The sequence below is a fragment of the Ambystoma mexicanum genome, chromosome 13 (assembly GCF_040938575.1).
Source record: "Ambystoma mexicanum isolate Mex_15411 chromosome 13, UKY_AmexF1_1, whole genome shotgun sequence".
In the NCBI taxonomy this organism is placed as follows: domain Eukaryota; kingdom Metazoa; phylum Chordata; class Amphibia; order Caudata; family Ambystomatidae; genus Ambystoma; species Ambystoma mexicanum.
This window is the reverse complement of record NC_090938.1, coordinates 52,569,544-52,596,562: the sequence shown is the minus strand read 5'-3', so window position 1 is coordinate 52,596,562 and position 27,019 is coordinate 52,569,544. Positions and strand designations below refer to the sequence as shown.

The 27,019-nt window shown below is 44.3% G+C and overlaps 1 protein-coding gene across 6 annotated transcripts in view; it reads right to left on the bottom strand.

Moving 5' to 3' along the window:
* Positions 1-358: 358 nt before the first annotated feature.
* Positions 359-27,019, bottom strand: part of RASSF5 (Ras association domain family member 5) — a 277,827-nt gene continuing 251,166 nt past the window's right edge. For all 6 annotated transcript variants that reach the window (XM_069633179.1, XM_069633181.1, XM_069633180.1 and 3 more), the window contains 4 exons: positions 20,158-20,268; positions 11,743-12,040; positions 10,065-10,180; positions 359-5,446 (listed from right to left, as the gene is read on the bottom strand). In XM_069633179.1, coding sequence (XP_069489280.1) covers positions 5,294-5,446; positions 10,065-10,180; positions 11,743-12,040; positions 20,158-20,268 — 678 coding nt within the window. In that variant the 3' untranslated portion in view covers positions 359-5,293. The remainder of the gene's footprint in view (positions 5,447-10,064; positions 10,181-11,742; positions 12,041-20,157; positions 20,269-27,019) is intronic.

Genomic DNA, 27,019 nt, shown 5'->3' with positions numbered 1-27,019 from the left:
AAAGAACAAACTGCTGCAAACAACACAGACACTGGACGTTGCCCCTCCGGACATAATAATCCTGGTGCGCACAATCCAAACACGCTGAGAAAGCCGATACGCACAGATGCTAGTTTATCCTGGTTCTACAAACACCAACAGAAGAGCACAACCTCTATCCCATCCCTCTTCCATCACTAAGCTCCGCAACCCACTTTCTGACAGAGCCACGTGAGTGCCTGGAGACCATGCAAATGGCAGCAGTGTGCAGCACAAGTCAACTTAACGCAACAAAAGATGAAAAACGCAGCACTAGAAATTATACCGGCATCAGCCACCAGATGGCAGCATTTACAAGCATATCTAGAGACCTGAAAGATGTTTTTCAAATGCATGAATTTTATTTATTTCGTTTTTTAAAGTTTTTAAACAGTGGAACATTTTTTTTATATTAACGGTTCATAAAAGTAAGCTTTTTTCTGCAGTTCATACAATTCTAGCAAGTTGTAAAAAATAAATTAAAAGGCATTTTGCAAACAAAAATGTGCTCTTTACTTTTGCCACTAAAGCTACCCCCCCCCCAAATGCCACTTATCTACAATTTCATTTGACATTTCTTTTAAAACACATTCTTATCGTAGAAGAGGGCAGGCTTCCAAGCGAATCATAGACACTGCCAGGGATTTCTTTAATGTGTCCATCGGAATACTGTTTCAGCCATTTTGCTCAAGCCACATGCTTGGTGCACAGGGCAGCACGCCAACACTGTCCCCATTTCATGACAACATCTCAAATCCTTTCGGTCTCCAAGTGCATATTCCTATAAACTCTCCTCCTCTTCCGAGTTGGTTTGAAACTTTAAAATAATGCAAGCAGGAAAAACCCACTGGCGACAGTGCCCACAGGACTCCTTTCACACCATGGCCTTGTGAATGTTTTGTTTAGGAGAGGGTTGTGGGACTGCAACTAAGGCTTCAGATGGACAGAGCCAGTGAAGCTTGTGTAAGTGAGATGGTGGGAAATATGGCTTTGTCTGTAAAGAAATGCCGAACCGCAGAATTAAACTGATTCAAACCATTTTCATGAAATATTTAATAAGCGACTTCCACCCTTATATGGCACTCCGTACCAATGAGTGCAGCTTCTCCAGTGGGAGTTAATTAAGCATTTGCATTGAAAACTGAAATAAGGGTTTATAATACTTCACTTTTTCATTCCTTTTGTAACACATTTTCTTCCATATTGAGGAAGAGTCATTTGTTATTAAAAATGTAATGACAAGTAAAATGTGGATTAAAGACCAAAACTTTACAAACCAGCTGATCTTTGGCCTCCTGGCTTATTAGCTTGTCAGAAACTAGAAGTGCGTTATGGGACCACAAAGTGGCGATTCTTTGTTATGGCTTCCTATGGCATGATTTTAGTGCACTTTTTGCACACTGGGATTTTCAAACTGTTAATTGTGTATGTAATCCTTTTTTTATCCACGGATTGTGGCCTATGTCTAAATTGTATTGTCAAAAAAATCCCGTGTTTTTCATACAACCTAAACAAAGGCACACCCGACAAAAGAGCCTGCGACTGTGTTTATGGTGGCATTTAGAAACTACTGTGCTTTTGGACAGGACCTCGCTTGTCAACAGAACCCCTTGGTGACATTGCAGTGGCTTAATGCATCTTCTGTATTATGTGTGCTCCAATTCGATATTTTTGCAATGTTAAAACTTCCTATTAAATGGTACAATTATATGCTCATCAAACTTCATTTTCTTATTGAAATTGGTCATTTACTTTTTAAGTTTTGAATCAACAATAAACATGTAGTATTTATTTTGCAGCCGATTTACTTCCCAGTTTGTAATTGTGGCAGATCACTTGTTATTCCTAATCTTTGAACTTTGGGAAATAGTTATGAAACGAGGAGAGGTTCCAGACATGAAAAAGGCACTCTGATGAGTGAAATGGGAGGCCACAAGCAGGACACGTGTTCCTCTTTGGAAACAGCTCTGGCCTTTTGCTGGGTATGGGTTTGTAATAGCATTCGTACAGCTCCAATTAATCAGGGGTTTAGCCCTGGAAGAATGTGGCTGCTGTCCTTCTGGGCCTTTGCTCCTTACGTTTAATGGCGAGACAACCCATGCGAGTCACCCTGCAAACACTGGAAAAGAAGACTAGGTTAAGGCATTGACTGTGCAAGGTAAAGACAGATTTTATGCCAATGTCGTTACACTGTTTTAATAATATGAAACCACTTCCGTTAATAGAAGGGTTTAATTGTATCATTTCAGGTGCTTCGGTTTACAACACACAACTGTTGATGCAATTTTCATCCTTAAAAGTAAAACATCGCAGTAAGTCAATTTGATATCAAAATTCACAGTATGTTAAAATACACTATATTTGCACATGCTGTGGGTCATGAGTGCACTGCCCACCACAGGTAAGGGGAAAGCAAAGGAAAGTGTGACTTGAGTAGCCCTACCAAGCGTTCCCTTTAAGAAGCAAACTATTCAAACCTGAAGCTTTGATAGCAGAGGCAAGAATAATGCATAAATCGAAGTGCTAGAACCTTATACGTGACCGGTCACCATTTGCAAAAAATATCTGCAGAGCCACAAATAAGACATTGACCTTGACCCATTAACTTCAATTGTTTCTTGTTGGGTGCCAGTTCAACCATAACTATTGACCTTTAAGTTCCAGGTGTAAATGTAATATTGAACTCCACTCATTTGCACTTTAAGCAATCATGATGACAATTGTGTGTGGTTGTTGTGGGATCAGCATGGCCACGTCCATTCATGAGTTCACCAGATATTGCAAGAGAAAAGAAGGCAGAATTGCCATCACCTTTACAGGGGCATTACCTCGCTCCATAGATACAATATTTAGCCCAAAAAGCCTGAAAGTCAAGGATAAGAGGGAGAAAGCAGCCATGTAAATGTTACCGTACCTTCTTCCTGTTACTGAAGTATTGGGGGCTGCAAGAGACAAACATTGTGCATACAGTGCCCACAGGACTCCTTTCTGTGTTGAGACGGGAGGCAAAACTGTGCATTTTCCATGAAGGCAACTTTTGCTCAGTCTTCATCGGAACCCACTTGTTTGTGGACGTAGCGGTTCCTTCAGACACGGGCAGCATCTGTTACTCTTGCATCCAAATAACAAACTCGCTCAAAGTGCATTTGCGTATAACTCATGTGCCTTGTACCATCTTTGGCTGCGAGCATCGGCAAAACTGAATGATAAGGCATCTAAACACCATGGACCAGGGCCATACGCAGACACAACTGGCATGGCGATCTTCACGTATTCCAGAATGCATGACCTGGCTGATGCCAATTTACGAGTCCAATTCCTCCGCTTCCCAAGACTGATTGACGGTGAGCTAGAAGCCACCCTCAACTCCAGTTTTTTTCCCCCAGTCACACCACCAAGGGGCCAATCGTAACGTCATATCTAAAAGCCTAAAAACCGTTTCCTGTCCTAACATGGCCGATTGATCTAGAGTTCTGCCATTTAATACAGATTGTGCCATTCTCCAAATTAAGGGTTTTGGACGAGCACATGACCTTTCTCGCTAGATAATAGTTAACCTGGTTTCTCCAACACCATCAGGCCCCAGTGAGATGACTAAAAAGCTCATTAACTACTTATCAGACATGCATTTGTTTGGCCCCTGGAAGCCACTAAAAGGCATAAGACCACACTGTATGTCACAATCTGTAATGAACTGTTTGGTGCAAGTGCGCTTTCAAGGAACACTAGCTTCTCCAATGTGCGGCATGGCCTGGCGTGTTCCACTCACATGTTAATACTGGTATTAGAAAGCCTCTCTGGTTAAGCAGAGCAGTTTTACCCCTTTGGCAGGCCAAGGCAGTCTCATTTCCAGTAGCTCCCTTTTGCTCAGCAGCCAAATGGCTCAGGTTCTAGAAGAACCTGTCCCCAGCCCCAGGTTATGGTTTTAGAAGGCACGTGACTAGAGGGGTTCGTCATTCTGAATATATCACAAACCCAAGTTGAAAATAGCCAATTAAGAGTCCTGCCATGAAGATATCTGCACAATTGACAGCAAGATTCCTGTACAAGTCAAAGCCCTTGCCTTTCTATGGCATTGTGGTTTCCAGTTTCTTTGCTATTAGCCATCAGATGTTCCACCACAGCCCAGCTCTGTGCATGGTCATTTCTGCAGACTGTTGGTAAAGCAATTCTTTCTGTGGAAACCTGGGCTAGAGGGCTGCAGAATAGGTATTGCCTCCTGTACATCTGCATCTGCCATTTGAAAAATCTTCATATGTTGGGAAAAACCTTCAGCATCACCGATTTGCTCATGCCAGTGCTAACCTTTTGGCTCCTCTCCCCGACTGCACCATAATTCCAGGGCATCGGCCATCTCTGAAATGACGGACTGCTTCCTTCACAGAAAAGTATTCTTTGACACCATCGCAATAAATACAAAATAAATACAGAACTTTGGGTAAACCGTGAACATGCCTAAACGCAAAAGCAAGAAGGTTTGGCATGTAAAGCTCCCCCGCCCTTTGTGCTCTCTCCTGATCGCATCTTCTGATCGAAATGCTTCAGTAAATGCAGTTTGATCCCCTGGGGACCCTATTTAAAAAAGATCCCATTTTAGTCACCGAACACAACACAGCTTGAAGCTAAGCAGCAGGAAGACCTGCTATTTTTGTTTGTATGGCACTGATAAGAAGGCATTTACCCCAAATGATTGTGGGAACCCTGTCCACGCCCATGTGTGGCGGGCCGTGTAATATTACATTCACTCTCACAGAGCCAGAGAGACAGGTGGAGGTAAATGCATTCTCACCAATATAACAAAACATACACAATATGTATAAATATATATATATATATAGTCCAAAGTCCAGTTCACAGATGTAATGTCAGGCATGGAAGCAAGACATTTAATGGCCTGTTGGTCCAAATCCAGCATGCACACCTCATCTTTTGATGTCCTTCCATCGTACCAACCCAACACCACCCTGTTCCACGGACAAATGCATGGGTGGCACCATTCAGTCACCAGGAAAGACATGCCCACAACGGACCTGGTGGCAAGCTGCTTCAAGCCAAAACAGCAACCGGACCACAGAGAATGTTGGATTTTCCGATCTCTAGGGCATTCATTCCGGTTCGAGAGCAGAAGCGATCCGGCAAATTGGTGTAGCGTGAACTCTTCCTGGGCTGTTACGGATCACAGATGGCCCAATGGACCTTGAGGACAATGGTACTTGCGTGTGTGCTTCTTTGTAACTCCCAGGATGGTGAGCAGGGTCTGTAAACACAGCCTTGGTTACCCAGGCTTCCCTTCTGCCTCCCTCAAGGCCTCCTGCAGTTGGTGCTTGAAAGAGCTAAACTTCTTCTGAACCTGCTTGATTTTGTCCTTTTCTTCCCTTTCCAGGATCAGTAGAAAGTTCTGCAGCTCGGGAATCGAGAAGGCGTCCCACTGTTGATGAGAAACGTTTAAGAAAGAAAGTGAAATGCTTTTAATCCACATGTTTACCCAATAACTTAGCCCCACGCATGAGCTTTGAAGACCTCTCAATTAGTCTAGTTCTTATATCCAGGAACACACCACTTTTACCCAAACAGATGCTAATGAAGTCCAAATATATCTCTATATAATACTTTACAAAACCTAAGGACCCAATTCTGAGCTCTCTGGAAAAGTATCAATGGGAAGCCGCTCCTCTCTAATTCTGGCACCCCTCGTCTAAAGCGGGTGCAAGAAGTTGGGTGGAGTGTGCCATGTTCGCCCCACCCCGCCAAATACCAACATCAGGGTGCACGTCTATAATGCAGGAGCCCTCATGATGTGATGCAAATACTTCATATTATCCTGTCGCTGCTTTGAGTTGTATAATAAATTAAAAAATTCCAAAGTGCCCTTAATTTGCTGCTCAATGTTTAAAATAATGACTAATCTAGGTACAGATTTGGATTACCGAACCATGAACATGGTTTGTTGGGCATAAGAAAAACACTGGTAATGTTGAAATGCAGATTTTGATTACGCATAGCAGGGAGCTGTGCTGGGTAAGAAGCCAAACCTTGTCCTACTACAGCACAGTGCCACTTTCCTTTGAACTGTTACACTCCGGATAGTTCCAGACTTTTGCCAATGATGCCCACACCAGAGCACTTTGGGGAGAATCCTTCCAGTGGGAGAATGCAGCATAAATAGCAGCGCAAAGGCACTTCCTGCGCTGTGAGGGACAGATGGCATCATACCCCAAAGATGGCAGATTCATTGCCGCCCCGCTACCTTTGTAGGGGGCAGAATCTGCAGCAAATTAGAACAGCAGTTCCTCAATGGAACAACATTTTAAAATGTTGCATGGAGCTCAGAACTAGTCCCCTTATGTCTTGGGAGGATAGCTCAGGGGCACCACACTCACCTTGGAAGCAAGATGAAGTGGAGCAATGCAGGTTCGATCCCTGGGTCCCCGCTTCTAAATCTCTGGACATTGAGCGTGTTATAAATAACCAATTATATCATTATAAATTATGTGCAACAACGGTGCGATTAAGGTTCACGCCACAGTTTCATTCTAGAAGTGCCCCTAGATGAGGCCTGCATAAACAACTTCATGAAAAACGGGTGCACTTTCTGAAAATGGCCACTAGATGGCAGGATTGTGAAGCTACAAAATGACTGTTACAGGTAAGTAACGTTTATCATGACTGTACACAGTGTAAATATGATGTTTATGACTGAAACATTATCACCTATCAGTAAGCAATAAATTAACACTCGGATCCAGTATTTTTATATTACCAAACTGTACTTATTTTTCTGTGAACCATTTGTTTTCCCCACTCGGGAAACTCCGTACTTTTTTTTATTTCCTGGCGTGTTTTTCCCGATGTATACCCACTTTTATTTTTAAGGTTTTTTTTTTTAAATGTATCTATTTAGATGCCACAATTACCCACATGTATTAAACCTGCATTTCCTGTGCAATTTATTTGTGCATTGTAAATACTAATTCCAACCAATATTTGCCAGTCGCATTTCTATGTTAAAATTGTAAATATATGTCAAGCCTGTTACATTCTGGACTATTACTGTTAATGCAATGTCTAGGCCTATTTGCAGCAGTATCTTTTTAAAAATGTGACACTCAGACTTTTTAAAACATTCTTGTAATCAGGCTGTTAGTTTAGGCAAAACTACACAACTGGGTTTCATTTCTCATGAAAGGGATTTCTTGTGTAGATTGAAAAAACAAATGTATTCTGCAAGTATGAATTTAAGAAACAATATGCTATCAGGAGTTGGGAGACCCAGTTTCTCATTCCCAAAGATATTTTTTTTATCCCAAATTTGAAAACTAATGTGTAAAATGTGCTCAATTCAAACCCTTATCTGGAGCACTTGATGTTTGTGCGCTTGCGAGGTGTCATTGTGAAATACTCGTAGTGTAACCGGGCTAAGACCAGATTTCTATTGTTTGCTCCTGCTAAACGCTCATGCAGGTAAAGAAGAACTTGGTGTCCCTTCCAGCCCAACATGGGGTTGTACCCCCTCTTGGCTTATGCTTTGACTCCCGGTTGTTTTTTAAAACACATTTGTAAAGAAAAAGATCAGTCGGATCCAAACCAACTATCCCTTTTTGGGTGGATAACACCCTTGCTTTTGCAATAGACCAAACATGTTGGCTGTAAGAAATGTGGATGGAGTTGCACTGTTTTCTACTAACACGTCACAACCTCAAAACTAAATGCTAATAGCCTTCTGGATCTCAGTAGGAGTCATTATTGCTTGGGATAATGACATCTCCATTTTATGGTCCCATGAGAAGGTAATTGTCCTGCATTAACGACTCCTTCCTTGGTATATAATGCTCTAATAGTTTGTGTTTATTCTAGGTGGGGCTACATCAAGACTGCTATTTAGTAAGGTTTATTGCATGGTGATGGCATGTGACTTATAAAGATCTTTGTAACATAGTCGTTCAGCACTCTGACTACCCCTGGGCAAGGTCAGCGATACACAGTAAAATACATGTGTATGTACATTACATATGTAGGTTCTCAGTATTCAGTAATCATTTCAAATTAGTAATTTTGACTTGTAATATTGTTTTCAAATAAAGGAATACTTGCTATTGGTAACCATTTTTATCTTTTAGTTACAAACTGGAAGAAAATAACATGCATTGCTTTGTGTACAGCACTTGACCACAAATTTTCTAAAATTGTCAACCAGCCAAAAAATGATCCCATGCTGCAAATGTTTATAATTAAGAAAGGAAAATACACTGTGAAGATTAAATTTAGCAGACCTTGTCATAGGTCTACATTATTCTGTTGAAAATTATTCCAAATTGAAATCTTTCATGTACTTATTATAAAAGAGTCCTGAATTATCCACTAGCAACGGCCCTTCAGGCAACAGCGGGATCCATCTCCCTTTTCTTTTTTAGGGGGAAAGTGCCAATCAAGTGGCATATGTGGCTTGCGGTCCCGATTTATGAGGATAAGCACTTGCCCACAAGAAGATGGAGAAAGGCACCCAAATGATTTCACGTTTTTACGAAACAGTGTTGGCAGTGACTTTTTAGCCATTATTGACTAGTCAGTCAGATACCGGCACATGGCCACTCTGCTTTGCATCATGGGAAAGAGGCAATATCCTCGCAAGACACAGCCTGGCGTTCAAATTATCTGTAGAACACATTTTGTTGTAGAGGTTAATGTACCTGTTTTGCCATTTTCTAATAGCTACCAATATTTACTGATAACTAAATTGAGGCACAGAGGGAGAGTGTGTGATTTCCCCAGCATTTTAGAAGGTACTGATGCTGGGGTTTCGGCTCCTGTATCTGGAGTCCGTAGTCAGCAATTTAGCCCTATAGGGTATTCTTTTTTTATATTTTTAAAGCAGAAGGGAACACGAGGTAAATATGTGTTCATGTTTGGTACCCCTGGTGCCTTCTGCTGCCTCGTTCATCATCGCTGGGTGCTGGGAGGGTGAGAAAACAGACATTGCAGCTTTACTTTAGAACAGTTCTGATTACAAAGCTACTTATTGCATTTATATTCAAAGCAGTGCCCTCTGATTTATGTAAATAAAAGTTAAAAGCCCTCGCCCGCAGGCTGATCTGGATTCACTTTTGTGGAACTGCGGGTAGACATGTGAGTCGCAACTGTTAGGTGTGGTGCATTGGACGCCAAAGCTGCTGCACCAGGAAGCTGGCAGCCCACATTGGACTCGAACTTGATTTCTGCTATTACCATTCTTTGGGATAATCTGTTCTTTTAGCGCTCCGAGACCCATGGGTGTATAGCGCTATATACGAAATAGATATTATTTATGCAGTACCAGTTCCTTTATCATAGTTTTTCAAAGTGTTTTTACTTGTTTCTTCATTGTAATGATGTGCATTCTTTTGCCCAACTTCTAGTGCCAAGAAGCCTCCTGGGCGCATACATGTGGTCTATAAAACACTAAACACAATAAAATGTCTCTAAATAGGGGAGTTTCTGTAAGGTTGAAATGGTCTGCTTTTAAGAGTGTGTGTGTGTTTGTGTTCATGTGGTAGCGCAGGGGAAAGGGCCTGATATTCCAAACTCCCCAGCTTGTTCCTTAATAACTATGATATTGGGTTTTTGTGTAGGTAGTGATTCAGGATGGACTCCAACTGCTTTTAAGCGCAGTAATGATGAGCATTAATGTTACCCAGTTAACGGTTGTCCTGTTATGGAACCCAGTAGGACGCAGGGCTGTCTCTGTACGGCAGAGTTTCAAACCTAACCCATGAGCTATCCTGCCAGACGTATCTCAGCGTCCTGCTGAATAAAATGTACTTAACAATATTTATATGTCCACCTTTCAGAAAAAGAATGGCGGTTGAAGTCTCTGAAAATGAACACATAATTCCAGAATAATGAATGTGAACATAAAGCGCCCAAGAAAAATATCCTTTAGCCAATGGTATATTGGCTCCTTGCACAATAAAAAGAAAAAGTTGATTAAGGAACCCCTTTTCATCATTGGGGCGGGGGGGGGGGGGCTTTTACCAGATGCAGAAATGTGCAACCCACTGACTCAGACTTACCTCCACTTCCCCGGTCTCGTTTTCCTTCAGTACAAAACTAAGAACATCTGTGTCCGGGCCGGCCAGCAGCCGCAGGTATAGGGGGTGCTCTGTGATGGCAAGCTTCTGGAACCGAACTACAGAGACAGAGAAAAGCAGAGATTAGTGCCTGCCTCTCGTCTAGTTACATGGAAGACACCCAGCGTGTCTTTTATGAACATGGGTGATGTGTGAGGACGACGAGTGACAATATCCCCAAATGACAGATAAGAAGGTGGTATGAGTGACAGCTGACTAGTGTGGGTGATAGGCTGAAAAGAACAAGTGAGGCGGAGAAATGAGGATTGAGGAACAAGAGCTAAAAAGTGAGGAGAGTGACTAAGGAGTGAGATGAACATGTGAGAAGGAGAAATGAGGCTTGAGGAGTGGAACTGAATGGGGTAACGAGTCAGGAAGACTCGGTGAGAAAGACCTTAACGAGAGTGGATGAGCAATGAGGCATGAAGACTCAGAAATGACGAGTGAAGGATGATGAATGAGACAATGTGAAAGCTATGTAAGGAGGAGAAACGAGGTGAGGAGAATAGGGAGGTCTTAATGACAAATGAAGAGTGAAGACAATTGTTGCTTGAGAAGGGGGGTGATGGGTAAGAAGGATGACTGAAAAGTGAGACAAGGCAAGTGAGGAGCATGAAGGAGTGAAGAGTGAGGATGACCTGAGGCAGCAGAGGTGAGGAGGGGAGTGAAAGCGGATGACTGGAGTTCAGAGGAAGCAGAGAAATGAGCCCTGACGAGTGAGCAAGGCGACTGAGCAGTGAAAAGGACAAGTGACGAGCCAGAGGAGGAGAAACTGGGTTGTGATGCACAGTTGATTCTGTAAAGTTGCAGCTTCCTTTTTTCAACGATGTGGGCAAATTAGTTATATAAATAATATTTCCTTTTTTTCATCCGTTTTTATTGTTAACATGTTCCCTGATTGGACAGATGTGGCTTGCGTCACAGAAGCATTTTATAATGGCGTAATCCCATAGGAAAGCGCTCTGTGAATCAATCCCCGGTATTTTATCTACATTCTGCTGGTAATGTTCTTTATGACCAGTGCATGTGCTTACTGCCCCTCTCAATGGTGGCAGGAGTGGGATGTTACCCCTCATCTATAGATAACGCTGTGCAGTCTAGTTGGTTTACTGTTTTCTGAAGGGTTCAAATGGTCCTTTATACCAAAGGCCCTTAATTTCAGTAGCCCAACCTGCGTCCATGTATCTCACCCATGTCTCTAAGATCAGTGATGAAAGAGATTTCTGTTTGAAATGACAAACAAAACGGAGTAGAAAAAAGGACCACTCGCAAGGTTTTGGAGGAGCTTCCCTGAAAGCAACCTTCGGTGAAGGCACCTTAAAACCTTACGCACCATGGTTTCTGTGTACCAGTAAGATACTCGGTTCTTTATCGCACTCAATACAGTCAGTCTTTCTGAGGTGTTTTACTCTGGACAGACTGATGCTTCAGGTGAGAAGTCTATCTTTTGGTGTAGCCCTAGAAAAGATTTAATCTTAGCTTATATGGAAGTCCATCAGTTCACACTATGCACACTCAAAGGCTGGACTAACGTGAAGGGTGATGCATGTCTTTGGTAAGTTAGTAATATTCCCTAGGAGGGATCGTCCTCACACTGCTGGTGGGTCCCCTCTGGACTAACCTTGCCCGTCTTTTGTCTCCTGCTTGAAAAGTGCAAACTTCTGTGGATTGTCAACCACCATGAACTTCTTGAGCAGCCCCTGGATGACCTCTGCGACGGTGGTTGTGCTGCTGATGTGCAGCTGTCGGACGGCGTCGAGGGGCAGGTAGAACGAGGTCCTTTTGTCAGTGGTCTTGGCTGGATTCACCTCTTTGAGGGCATCATAGATGGATTGCGGTCGGATGCCAGCCGGGACGGTAACTGGACGGCAGAGCTTCATGTGCACCTTGATGAAGCCTGTGTATGTGCCGTCCTCACTCTAGTGAGAAGACGGGATAAGATACAGTTAGGAATTTGTAGGGCAAAAAAAGGAAAAGGAAAGGGGCATTTTTTAAGCTATGGCTTGTAACGAAAGTGAACAGCAAAGTAATACAAAAAAATCATTCTCTCAAGTATCTCCCCACTCACCCTGCTTTTCCCTTTTCCAGAGGTGCCTTGCAACCCATTAATGTATCACCCCTTCCTCCCAAAACTGCAAACAAGAAAATCCTCTGAACTTCAAAATGTGCAACAACAGCTGAAGAAACTTCAAACATATATGATGCCTGACATGTGCAAAACCTCCAGATATCCAAGAACGTCCATCAGAGCATGTTTTATTTTCTTGAGACACTTACGATTTTGGAATCCAGGCTGTAACCACAGTAAAGGCCCAAACCCATGCTTGTCTAGCCAATCAGCAAGCTTGGAATCGAGGTTCTAACCACTCATACAGGCTGCCTTCCAAGCTGCCCTTTGGAAGGTGTACACACTGGGCACTGGTCAAGGAAGCATGGCCAAGCTCACAGGATGCTCCATGGGGGCTGCCATATTTCCCCTGTACAAGCTCTGATAACATTAGAGCCCTTACTGTCAGGCTATGTTGTGTACTAGGTGACCTTTACTCTCACTGGAGACCTTTGCCTTCAGCTCAGGACCACTAACATGGGCGGAGGGCACCTGCCATGCAATAGATCTCTTTGGTGTAGACGGTGACATACCATACTTTGCATTTATTCTCACTGTGTTCACCTGTCTAGCGAATTGGCAAGCTCGGAATAAAGCTTCGGTCTGTGATAGGCTGCCTTTCAAGCTCCCTTTTGACATATGTATATACTTGGAGAAATGAGCAAGCTCTGTCAAAAGAAGCCACAGGCAAGTCTTCCATTGTTCCCCCGCACAAGCACCGACGACATTAGAACTCTTGCCATTGGGCTATGTGTTGTGGTAGGTTAACTCTGTCCTCTTTAAAGGCCCAAGCCTGTGGCTCAGGAGCACTAACTTGGTTGGCGGTCACCTACCACACAACAGAGCCCTCTAGCGCTAGCTCTAATGCGTGAAAACACAACCCAACATTCACAGGACCTCCTTACACCTAGTATTTCCCATAGAGGGTATATCCTCAACATTCCAGTGTTGTCTTGACATCTCAAGATGCAAGAAGACTTCCCCAAACATCCAGGACATCACAGAAATCCCACAGGATGCCATGTAAAATCCAACAACATCCCTTAAATCACAAGCACTCCGAGGAGGAAAGGAGAGGGAACTAGGGTGAACTGAGTGTGACTACTTGTATTTTCTACTGTTAATAGTTCCACTATCTTAAGAACCACTTTTACTGTTCACTAACTCTTCTTTTTCTGGTTTAAGCATGCTTCGTTTTTTCATCCAAGAGGGTCTTTGAAGCGAATCAGTTCACGTTGTGCCTTGCGGAGTTGGTAAGTAGTAAACCTATGTAGAAGACGGTCCGGAGCTGCTTCCTAGCTCCGGTTTAGGTGTAGAATTGACTGTAGGAAGAGCTCACTCTGCTGAAATAGTCACATGTTGTCCAAGTAGAGCAGCTCACATTGATCACCTGTTACATAATGTGTTCTTGAAAGCCCTGCAGATCTTGCTGGTCACAACACACACGTTGTGGATCTATGAATCATTATGTTTTTAACATTTGAAGGACCATAGCCATATATGTTTGTTGCTCACATGAACACAACTACTCCTGGGCGACTTTGCACTTGGAGGTTTTGTACGGGAACATAAAGTATCCAGGTTGGCAATGACAGGAAATAGGAAGTGGCCACCAGCCCACACTTCCCACAGAACACGGACTTAAGGGAATACAATAAAAACAGTTTGAAGAAGACACTCTTAGTTTGCCATCCCATCCACTAGGGCATCTACGTGTCCCTCAACTGACCCCTTAAAAGATGTGTCCCTCGACGCCCTCACCCTCAGCCCTGCCAGGGTTTCTGTTCCACTACTTTTTTGTTACACTTCGTGTGTTGTCTGTATTACATAACTGAAGAGGGATGGGCAAATTCTCCCCCTCCTCTCCCGCCTATAAGGTGCATGATGCGGAAGACGACCAGGAGATATTGTGAACGCCTGTACTATTTTGGACCAATTCCTAGTGCTCCAATAATTGATAGGTGTGTCGAGAGGTAACCACTCAGCCACCCCTACAGACCAGGTGTGATAAAAACCTTACCCAGAGAGAACGAAGAGTCTCAGGCTACAACTAAAGATACCTCAATTGACAGTATTGACTAAAGCACTGAGAAGCCAAAGCCACTGACGTTGTTAGGCACCATGATATAGCAGCGTTACACAGGAAGCACACGTGCCATCCGCAAATCTGGACACCAACCCACACTCGAATACATGAAAAACATGAGCATACAGTTCTAGAGTTGGAGGACAGATGCATATTCATACTGATTATTTTGTCATTATCTTAATGGAGCAACGCAGAAACCGTAAGAAGCAAGAGATCCTGAGTATAGCCTGCAGATGCTTATGTGCAATTAACCTTATGGAACTGCAGGAGCACCTATGGGACCTGACGGAGCCAAGTGTAACTAATATATGCAGAATGTAGAATAGCATGGACACTGTGGGAACCTCATGATGGTTCAGGGAAATTGCAGCAGGCCACATGCCTCTCAGCAAGAACTGAGCTGAGGTGAATTCAGGCTGGACGAGAGCAAATGTGTGAGATCAGAACCGCTGCCAAGGCCACCAGATACGAACGACATTCCATTCCCTGAATGACAGTAACACCAGCTGCAATAAATGCAAATAATTCCTCATATTTCAGAGCTGCAGAAGCTCCAAATCATGGCCTCCGAACACGTGATCCGACTGACTTGGATGATGAATCGAAACCAGAGCTGGGAAAGGGAGTTGATCTCGCGCCACCAGACGGAAGCTTGCAACAAAGATGTTACAGAGTGACACCAGTGTTGCACAAGATGAACGACCACTCTCATAATCTAAGGTGATGCACACAAGTTACAATGCAGACACATAGTTCTTATTACCTTGAGAATGTACACCAAGAGCTGAGAAACATTGTGGATCCCAGGCCTGGGCAGATCAGCTCTAGCCAATCGCAGTTCAGACTCCATGGGGTGGGTAGCAACGGGCTAGAACCAATGGTAAAACCCTGACACTGCAACATTGTTTAGAGATAGTAATTTGGGGATGGACCGGGCTAGCCACCTGACATGCGAGAGCCAGTAGAGTAGCTCATATAGGGGATCATATAGGCTATTAGGCTTCTGATGACCAAACTAGTTGGTTTTCTGGAGAGCGGCCTAGGTTGTGATGTCACTATGACACGATCTGGATACAAAACTGGCATGCGAGCCAGGAGATGTTGAGATGCCTTTGGATTTATTCTACCCTTGTACTGATCCCTGTTGGTTTTGGCTGTAATAAACCGCAGTTTGAACTTGCTGTCTGGCTGGGTCTACGTTCCTTTTTGGGGGCGGTGGGTGTTGGGGCCTTTCAAGAGTCTGCAAACTCCTGGTAGCCCTCACACCTACCTGGGAGTTTGTTCCCAACATAACCTTGGGGTGTCTTGACACAAATGTTTCACAGCAAGCGACTTACAAGGGAATAAACACACCTCTCCAGCACGGTGCCAAGGGCTCAAGTCGAGGGTACACGCGGCTGGACGAAGTCCCCCACTTTTTTCAGAGGGCACCTTCATATGCTAATTTCTGGTGACGCCACATTCAATTGGTATGTTAAAGAGACCCCCCCACTTTTTTTCTCGTACTTGACCCCTGATGATACGTTTCCAAACACACAACATCCAGGAAGGACTCTACAGCTATGGGCAGGAACTAGGCCACTGTTGCCCAATAAATGCAGCCTTCCTTCTAGCGGCCAGGAAGGGACCACAGCAAAGTGGTCGATCGAGCCTGGTTCTCCTACCAGGACAGGATGTCAGATACTTGCGTCCCTTGCTAAAAATCTTAGACTTTGGAAAGGTGGCCAAGCAGGAGGGAGCCCAGGTAGCTGTGGAGATTCTGAGCGATTGGACACAGAGTGTCATCTACCTCCAAGGAAATACCAAGCTTCCACCAGATGGGAAAGAAGGAATAGTGTTTGATTCAAGATTAACCCCGAACTGGAAGCCATTGCTAATTTCTCAGCCGGTGGGCCAGAGGGCTATCTTTTCATGGCTTAATAACATTCTCGTCCTCTGACAAATCTCAGTCCACATTAAGGAGGAGGTCAACCTGCTGGTGTCTATGTTCGTGGAATGGGATCCAAGCGTAAAATGGAGTCTTGGACATTAAGATTTTAGGATCTCGGAGGTTGAGCATTCTCGATAGGGGTGGGAAAAGTACCTTTCTCTATTTGAGGACTAAGACTGGTGACAGGTCAATAACCTAGCCAGCTTTTCGTGTTTGGCGCATTGCCTCAAGCTTTACAAGCACTGTAGCAAGTAAATCAGAGGTTCCCTTTCCCAGCTGTTCTTTCCGTATATGAAATCCCACAGGCCCTAACCTACTCACGCCAGGTGTATTGGTTGTGTTATGGTACAGGACGGCATAGATTCAGCCGGGGCTGCTGTGGACTCCTAAAAATGTTGGGCTTGTGGCCGATTAGAGGATGTATTGATGGCAGCTGATTGATCTAATGAGGCAGTTTTGCTTTTATGGCCTGCCGATTAATTTTTGCTTCTGTGCTTTTATCAATGCTTTAATCTGGCATAACATCTCTGCACCCCGTCAGTAAATGTGGATTTTTCTAGGGTACTGCGGAAAGTCTACATTTATATTTAAGTCAAAGAGGCAAGTATTATCCCACCCAGGAGTGAAAGATGTTTCTGACGGGGTTGGTAGAGAATTAGTGTGCATTCGGCCGACCTGCTTAAATACTGAATCCCAAAATACCGAACAAGGAGAGCAGGGGTTGCAGGGGTGTCCTCCGCTGCCCTAGTACCGATTGGTTGCTTGCTCTTGATTCCAGCTTAAGGGGGCTGATGGAGGCCTGGTCAATGTTTGATGGCATCAGGAACCTTGGTCTGCGGTTGGGCGGTTGTTACAGAATATGCCTGGGTGCAGGCAAAGAAGAGGCTATGCAATGACTGTTCATTTATAGTGGATGTTGTCGCGGTGGATTGGTCAACCTTTGAGGTCCTTGAGAGCAGGATGGGATTTGTGGTCCACAACTACTGTGGGCTGAGACAGAGACGTGATGTTCTTTTTCTTGTAAAATAAATGTTTGCTGCTTTCACAAAATAAAGACAGACGCAGCTGCATAATAGTCACATCGGTGCCCTTAATGAAATCTCAACTTTCCCTCGCACCAAAGCAAAATCGTCATTTGCCATGGTGCCCCAGAATTACCACCACATTCCAGAAACTGCCATGGGGTTTCCTAAATCATTATGATAGACTTCAAATGATCATAACTTTACCAAAAGGATAATTGACATCTGCAACAATATAACTTGGACAAAATGATTGCCCATTTGTCAGATTCTCATTTCTTCTTGATAAACGCCCTCCCAGTTCCTTAATCATTGTAACAGTCCCAGAATATCTGCGATACCCCAGAAACCATTGCCCCACAGACACAACCAACATGGCACGCACAGACGTGTCTTGAGAAAGAAACAAGCGACACCTGTGGCAAAGTGCCATGTCTTGGGTGTGCTGATGGGACGGGTGTGAGCATGGGGGGTGTTGTAAAGCCTCTCTGTAGTCATCAGCACCCAGCAGTCGCACACAGCGCGCTCCATGCCAGTGACAAGACAAGACTACAGTATAACATCTCCCTTTCATGCTAGATTCAACCACAGCATATAACAGGGGGCTGCCATCTACTTTCTGAAGTAGGGCCTGGAGGAGGTGAACTGAGGGTTCCCTTAGTTGCCTTAAGCCACCAGCAGCCACAGAAGAGATTCCCTGCCGCTGAATACGAGGCGACACCAAGCTAGGAGAAGAGACAGCACGGGGTCCCAAGCCCTGTTCAAAGAGAAGCACCAAGAGGCGTTAAAAGGGATGCACAACTTCCAAGAAATGGGGAGAATATACCTCAGTGCTCCTCTGCCCACCAGTGCAGCGCTTTATCTGAGGGACCTTTATAGGGAAAACAGGGTGTCCCCTTTTTCAGAGAGTTGACCCAACCCTTTACTAACAGTTGTGTCAAGTCTCCCCAACTCTTACTTGGTATTCCACCAAACTAAACCCTTATATTCGACACAAGCTGGTGACCCCATTATCCCAGAAAACCTGACTTTTTTCCAGACTTTTGTGGAGCGATGGCTGCCCTCGGATGAAAGCACACATTACACTAAACAATTCAGCTTTGGGAACTTGCTGCCCAAAGCTGCATTTTCTAGTGTCTGGGAAGGGCAGGTAAGGGCAAAGAGAACTGAAGTCCTGCAGCCTTGGGTAATCAAGAATACAACAATGTTTTGAATTTCAAAAAGGAACCAGCGACAATCAGCAATACCCTCCCATCGCCCCTGATGAGCTGAGGGGGAGAGTTCTTGTAGGCAATGGTGCTGGCAGAGAACCAGCAATACCAGGAGCAATGAGAATGTGATCAACAAAATGGCCGACAGCCCTAAGGAAGGTCCATTTCTCTGATCGGGGCCAGCATGTGTGGGCCAATTTCCCATCTTATTCGGCTATGCAGACGAGCATGCTCAGTAATCGTGGGGGGCGGGCCCTCATTGGTATAGGGTCACCCAGCACATCTTGCTGAGGGAGGTGGTTTGTGGAAGGAAGGCAATCGTGATTATAAGCAGTGAGGAGAGGAAATCCGAGATTGCAAGCGGAGGAGCTGGCGAGTAGAGAAAGAATGAAGAGGGAGAAAAGAGAAAAAGAGGGGAGAGTAGACACGGAGAGAGCTACGGAGCGACGATGGAGAAGGAAGAAAGGAGGGTGAGATTAAAAATGAAGAAGGGGGGAGACAAGAACAGAAGGGAGGGAACATTTAAAAAAGGGGCATAGGAGGCAGCGTTGGAGTGGAAGGAAGACGGGAAAGAAAGACCGCTTTGGAAGAGGGTGAAAAGCTGAGGACACCTGAAGAAGAAGCTTGGAAGAAAGCAGGATGAGGCGGTGAGGTGCAGTAGGAAAACCACACCTAGAGGAGAGGAGGTCGGGAGGAAAATATTGAGGTGCCAGGAGGGAAGTCTGGCACAGCTTCATTTGTGTCCTGGAAGCCTGAGCAAAGATCCCAGAGACCCCTTGAGCCAGGATGGGTGAATTGGCCACCTGGGAGGGCAACATCCGAACCAGGTTAGGGCAGAGTAACCACTCGGCCAAGACCAGAATGAAGTCCACAGGGGACTTCACAACCCACAGACGTGTCTGTTAATCGCTCGGTCGTGTCCTACTCCATAACGTACTGTAGCACACAATAACACAGCACGACAATGGTGACGCTCCATGAACTGTGATGACGTCTTGGGCAATATGGCTGTTGCTCAAACACCATTAGATGGTACACGTTCACGTTGGCAGCCCCCCCCCCCCACATGATAATGCCTTTACTCAAACTATTGTGACACCCCACACGAACAGGACACCTGAATCGCCACAACATGTCCTAAGCCCTGATATAACCATGCAATCACCCTAGTGACACACCCTAAAATCCATTACTACGTCCCCATTAATAGTGTTGACATCTGCCCCACAGTCATCACATCACAGGACCCACTGAAATCATCATGGAAGCCACTACACCACATCAGCAGCCGCTAAAAGCAACCAGGCAATGCCTAGACCAAAACGGCCCAAAAAGCTGTTGCCTCTAATAAGTACTAATGCTTAGTAGAGGGATACATCTGGCAAGCACCCTCAAGCTGTGTGTCCCTCCTCACATTTCACCCATCTGATAGATGTACTCCAATACAATGGTGTTGGCTCATAGATGGTACTTAAGCACCACCTAACAGCCAAAAAATGTGATGTTCCTTTGATTACTTTTATGGCATCTGTAACCCATAGCAGACAATATACCAGTTAAAAATCCGGTCTGGGAGTACCTTTCCCCAACTAATTTTCCATCCAGTCAAAACCGTACACATGATTTACCCTGAACCCCATGATCTCTAGACCGCCTTTACTCCCATGACAGACCTACCAGCTTCATGACCAGGCAGTTTGTGACTTTGGCGTTGAACGCATCGATCCGCTGCTTGATCTCCTGGAGGGGGGGCTCCTTTGGATTTTGTTTCACGTCTTTAGTTCCATTCTGAAATGAGATGAGGGGGGTCAATCCTGATTAGAAACTGCTCATAGAAGGTTCTGAATGCCATAGAGTTCAACAGATCAGATAAGCAACTGGCACAAGAACACATGCCCGGCCCCTTATACCCCCCATTTCAATATTGGATCATTTCTGAACAATTTGACGAAAATGTGTCCCCTCTTTCTATTGCTGAGAACTCATAGACACCCTCCTATTATAGTCTTTCTTTTAGTTCTATGTTTGAGGGTGTCTGGTCTGCTAACTTGCTACTCAATCTATTTCCATGGACAAAGAATTTTAGAAAATGGGTTTCCAAGTCCATTTTATGCTTCTATGATTTTGGATACATGTGTTTCCTATGCCAGTCCTCTTTCTACTTTTATGGCTCTGGTTGCATTGCTTAGTCAGCATTCCCATATCAAACTGCCTCCCTGCAGTTTTCGACGCTGGTCTCTTTTTTTAATTCCATGGCTCAGTTTGCCAGAACTGCCCAGCGTGCTTGACCTTCTATCACGTAGGTAGCCACCTCTTCTAATTGTCTTTTTAAAAATGTTTATTAAAATATTTTAAGAAGTACAATTAATTGATATAGATGGTATTAATAGCATTATAACAAAAAGGAACATTTCGTTATAAGGAAGTGAAATAAAATGTAGCATTACTTTTGAAAATTCATAACATTGAAATCACGTTATACAAATTGATAAATACAATAAAATACATGACAATGTGATAGACAGGACAGACACGACAGGAGAGGAGAGACAAATATAGACATCACAAATGATAGAAAATTCACATGTGTTTGAGGACATTAAAATTAGGACCAGAATGTTGAATACCCGTTGATGGAGCATTATGATTTAGAAATTCAATTAGGGTTTACCTCCTACTTCTCCGGTAGACACCAGGCTGTCTAGATGAACCTGTTGCATTCTAACCAACTCCAAGTCTCTTGCAGAGTCCCCCAAGGTTCCATCTTCTCACCAGTCCTCTTAAACCTTTACATGGAGCCGCGGGGACTCTCCTCAAAGATCCCAATATAGTCATCCACCAATACATGGACGATATTGAGTTGTACCTGAGACTACATAACGTGCAGGACATAATTCTTCTCCACATTACCTGGCCAAAATCTAGTCCAGGACGTCGACTGCAATATCTTGCATTCAGTATTAACGAGAGCAATGGGCCAATAGTTTTGAACTTGCTGATGGTCTTTATTAGGTTTAGGAAAAAGGGTAATCAAAGCGTCAGAAAAAGTACCATCGATATGTTGATTTTCTTTAAGAATGTCAAATAGTAGGAGAAGGTGGAGGCAAGAAGATCAATAAAACATGATACTATTCAATTGAGAAACCATCGGGCTGGGTGTTTTCCATTTTTTAAGATCAGGGATTGCTTGTTTGACTTCTTCTGAGGAACGATTGTTGTCCAGTGACTCCATATTAGGTGTATCACATGTTATAATGAACTGTTAGAAATGTAATCTGATTATGAAGAAAGTAAAAGAGATTCCTCTGGTGTATACAACCTTTGATAGTATTGGAGGAAGGTAATGATAATGTCAGAGTTTTTAGTTAAAAGATGTATAGATGATGGGATTGAAATGGATTTGATTTGGGCGTATTCAGTTTTATGTTTTAGGTATGATGCTAATAGTTTACCTGATTTTTTTGATCCTCCATAAAATTTGGATTCTATCCTTGGTAATGTATTACTAGATGTTGTATTTTTAGTTTTTTTAGAAGAGTAGTGAATAATATGACCGCGCAACATAGTGTTGTAGGCATCTTATATGACATGAATTTTACTGCTAGTAATATTTTGCTTAAAAAAATCATAGTGAGTGTTTAGAACACATTTAACAAATTCAGGATCAATAAGTAGAGAATTATTTAATCTCCATAATGGCTGCTTAGAATCGTGAAAATCACAATCAAGATTGGTACAAATAGGGGGATGGTCAGAAAAAGTGGAAGCAGTAGTGTCTTTTGCTGATAAAATATAATCAATTCAACAGAAAGAATTATGAACAGGTTAATAGAATTCAATGCCATCAGGATTAACATCACGCCATGAGTCAATCTGGCCCAGTTGGTTGACAAATTGAAGACATTCTTTGCAGTATTTTGAGTTAATACATTTCGCTTGTGATTTTCGACCCAAGGAGAAGTCCACAATTGGGTTGCTATCACCACAAACGTTCAGCTCAACATTTACGGGGCCAATGCTACTGTCCCTTCATTTTGGAAAGATCTCTGTCAATTTCTTCTGTCTCCACACTTAGAAAATCTCATTATTCATGTTGATTGCAATCAGATTTTGGGCTTCTCTGCTAGTTTCTTGACTACTTCTATTCCTTGAAGTATTCTGACTCCTTGCCATAATTGCTGCCTTTCTATTTCTATGAAAGTGGGATACGACATTTCTATGGGTGTACTTTTTCTATTTTTATTGGTTGGAGTTTCTTGACTTTTTGCTTTACTGGTTGTCTTTGTTTTTCTTATCACTCGAGTCCCAGTGAGCTTTCCTCTCTTAATACCCTAGGTGCTGTGAGGAACCTAAGGGCGTCCTCACTTCTTTCCCCCATATATCCCCCTCTCAGGTGGCCATCACGCTTGGATCCTGACTGTGGGGCTGGATATGCTAGGGAGGATCACCTGGATGGAGGAGACTTGAGGATGAGGCACCCTTAGGTGGGAAATGGTATCCCCCATTTCCCTTTCAAAATGAGTCTTCTGTCTCTCGAGCCTTTATAGACTATTGTCAGTCCTTTCCCTATGTTTCCCCTAAAACCTTCCTCAAGAAACACCAGTTTGGTACTGGACAAAGAAGAAACCAACTAGTGAAACACATCCTCACTTTAGTAATACACACACGTACAAACATCAGTTGTGAAAGGAAGTACTGGGGAAAATTGAGTCAGCTGTGGAAGCAGGTCTACGGACTGCTTGTCGAGAGCAGACCTCTCTAGAAAGGCAGCGTGCCAAGCAAAGCACTCGAGAACCTTTGGAGGATGCAGAGTGCATGCTGTGGGAAGTGAAGCTGAAGGGTGCTGGTGGCCGGTGGCGGACCATGGAAAGGAAACCGGCATAACCAGGCAAATCGATCGTACGAGGCCCAAGCTGCAGGAGAAGCATCGCTGGGTGAGTAAAGCCACTGAGAGCCGCGGGGAGACTGAGCGAGGTGCCGCACGAGAGAGAGAGAGAGAGAGAGAAAGAAAGAGAGAGAGAGAAAGATAGAGAGAGAGAAAGAAAGAGAGAGAGAAAGAATAAGAGAGTGAGAGACAGAAAGAGAGAGAGAATGAAAGAGAGAGAGAGAGAGAGAGAGAGAGAGACAAAGAGAGAGAGAGAGCGAGAACGCGAGAGAACGCGAGAGAACGCGAGAGAACGCTTCATCACTGGGCAGTTCAGTAAGCACATACATGAGCGGTACTGCATTGACATGGTACAGACAGTTAGACAGACCATAATACACTGTATGAAAATAAGTAGGGGAGAAAGAAGAGCTAAAATCATTTTTACCAGTAGAGTGTAGATTGAGAAGCCCCCCACCTTGTCCAATCACCCCGCCCCCGGCCCAAACTCAGATGTCCAAAAGATCTGCAAGGGTGTCCAAAGGTCCTTGGGGCTACACACTGGAGAGACTGAGGCTACGTTCATTTCTTCCCTGTCAAAGGTATATATAAGGTCATGCAACTACTCAGCGTGTGCGGGTCCACTTTTCGACTTCCAGTATCGAAGAACACATTTCTTTGCTACGACACATGGTACATTAAAATGTCATCTGAGCACCGCTGACACTTTGCCTATGTCCCCCACGAGGTATTTGACTGGTGCTAATGTGGGGAGAATCTCTAACGTCTCATGCAGAGTTGTGGCTCCACTTTCCCAAAAGCCGTGTGTAACAGGACAATTCCAAAACATGTGCACTGTGCTGCATTTCATGTATGCATCCAATGCGCCCGTAGCGAATTTAGCAGGTCTTGCTGGCGTATAATGTAGCTGGTTCAGAAGTTTAAACTGGAACGCAAATATCGGGCACACAACACCTCTTTAGTGACCACGCAGCATCAGCCATTGGACATCTGAGAATTGGACTCCCAGGTCGTGTTCCCACCTTGCTCGTACAGTAATCCTTGTTGTCTGAGCATCAAATGCTAATTTATACAGTCTACACACAACTCCTAGGTTTCGGTTCCCATAACACTGGCATCTATTAACGGATGGGTTTCAGGCTCCTGAGTGAACACTGGTTAGGACCGTTTTGCAGCAGCCCTCATTCTATATTATTGCAGGATAACCATTGGACCGCTACCGAGTTTTGCCATAAAGTCCTCCAGGAACACAAACCGCCGACCTGGAAAGAGGTCACCCAGCATCAAGTTGATGCTAGCTCCCCAGGATTTTTGTAAATCGGGATCAAAGGTGGGGGACACACCCGGGAAATTCCACAATGGGACTTTTGAATGATAAGGCACTGTGAGACCCAGTCTTTGAAATAACCTAGCCCAGGCGTTAACTGTGGTACGACTGTATCAAATGTACAGGAGTATATGTGTCTACCACTAAGTATGACTGCCTTCAGAATTTAAGGAACTGTATGATATGAGAAATCAAGCATTGGCAAGAGCCAGGGGAATATAAGGAAGCGGATGATGGTGGCAAACCTTCTGCATAAGGGTTTTTTCCTTGTTTCAGCACCTGTCTTTGGGGGCCACCTGTGCGTATAGTACCGAGAGTAGGGCTTCCTCAGATGGTCGACCATATTTCGTCAAGACCAAGCACTGGTCAGCTCGGGTAAGTCCCGTTATTGGGACCACCCATTCCATGATTTAGAGGCTAAAGGAGGTGAACTGAGGTTCCCTTATGCTTCCCAGCCCATCACCAGATGCAGTCGAAAAAGAGCAATTCAGAATCTCTGGTATCCCCAAGATTGGGAGCAGTTGGGGGACCCCTGGCCCGTGTGGGAGATAGAAGGGATGTACAGTTTATTAGAAACAAGAATGTGGGGTAACCCCCTTTAAGATATGTTCCCAATTAAGACAATATCAGAAAGCCATGACCCCAGGATGAACAGAGTTTATACCCATTTTCAGAGAGTTTGCCTAGCCCCTTATAAGGGGCTGTATTCAGTCTCTCCAAACCTGGCTTCTTATTCCTGTAACCACTTTTGTCTTCTCTAAACTGGAAAAACTGTGCCAGGATCTTCTTTGGTCTCCCCAACTATTCTTTCTGTCCTCTCGACAAGATCATTAACTTTGCTTCCATTCTTTGAGCTCTTTCAACTCCCGCACTTCACACCTACTTCCTCGAACCATCGCCAGGCTGGATGACTGACTATGCAAAACAAGGCAAGATTTAAATGTCTTCTCCTGGTTGTCAAATCTATCCATGATAAGGCACCACCATATCTATCATTCTCTATCCAACTCTACAATCCTCGTAATCTGCGCTCTGCCTCCTCGACCACCCTGCTGGTGCTTCCGCTCTTTCCCTCTTCTTGCGCCACTTGCATGGAATTCTCTTCCTCCGAGAAACAGTCCACATGGGTTTGTTCAAACTAAAAGCCTACCACCTCGCCTCCGAGTTATCCTCTTAAGCAACCTCTAAACTGCCTGCTAGCGAACAGTCTCCCCTCCGAACCAGCAATAGCAAGAGCAACACTGATGTGGCAACCAAAATGGCAGATTGGCCTTCTACATTCAATCCACTGATCTGCACGTAAACCAATCCAGAGCAGCCAGAAAAAAGAATGTACATGTGACCAACCAATCCAGTTTCTGCGATGGGAGGCCCACACAGCCAATGTGTGCCTGAGGAAGACTCATTGGTAGAAAAACACCCAGTGCTAAGGGCTGGGTAAGGAAGGAAGTCAATGGGCCTCATCACGAGTTTGGCGGTAACCCTTAAATCCGGCGGTCGCGCTATTACCGCCAGATATAAGGGTCCGCCAAATCAGGGCTTCGGTGGATTTCTCCCCAGCTCTGAGCTGGGCGGAAATCCGCTGGCGGTAAGAGCGCAAAAATTCCCCATTGAGCCCAATGGGCAATGGGGCATTCCTGAATGGGCTCAGTGGGGAATGGGGAATTCCATTACCGCCAAACCCGTGATCCGGCGCTAATAGCACCGGGGGTTTGACGGTAGGGCTAATACCGCTGGCGGTAATACCGCCAGCGTTACCGCCCAACTTGTGATGAGGCCCAATGGCAGCTAGAAGTGTAAGGGAAAAGATAGTGCTAGTGGCAGTGAGCCGAGCAGTGTTGAAGGAGAAGAGAAAACATGAGGAGAAGGGAGATGAGAGATGGAGCGAAAACACGAGGTGGGTGTGTGAAGGCATCATAAAGCAAGACACAGAAAACAGGTTCAAAGTTCAAACAAAAGATGTGCATTAACTCCAATGGCAGGATGGTGTTAGGCCTAACTTGCCCCATGCTAAGGTGGATTTCCCTACCTAAATAAACTAAGGATAGTCTGTGTCATAAAGTTTAACAAAAAGTCTGTCTGTGCCCAAAACCTATACTTGCCCTCACAATTAAAGTTAAACAATGTGCAGGGATGTCTGTAACCAAAGAAACAGTGTTCAAACTAAAGTTCTGAGCTTCTTCCAGCTACTGGTTTGCTCTTAGCTTCCTTGCCCAAGTACGTGACAGTTCCAATAAAAATGGTCTTGGGGTTCCCCTCCCCATGTTCAACACAGTTCCACAAAATGGTCTCAGTGTTCCCTTCCCTAAGATCAACACAGTTCCACA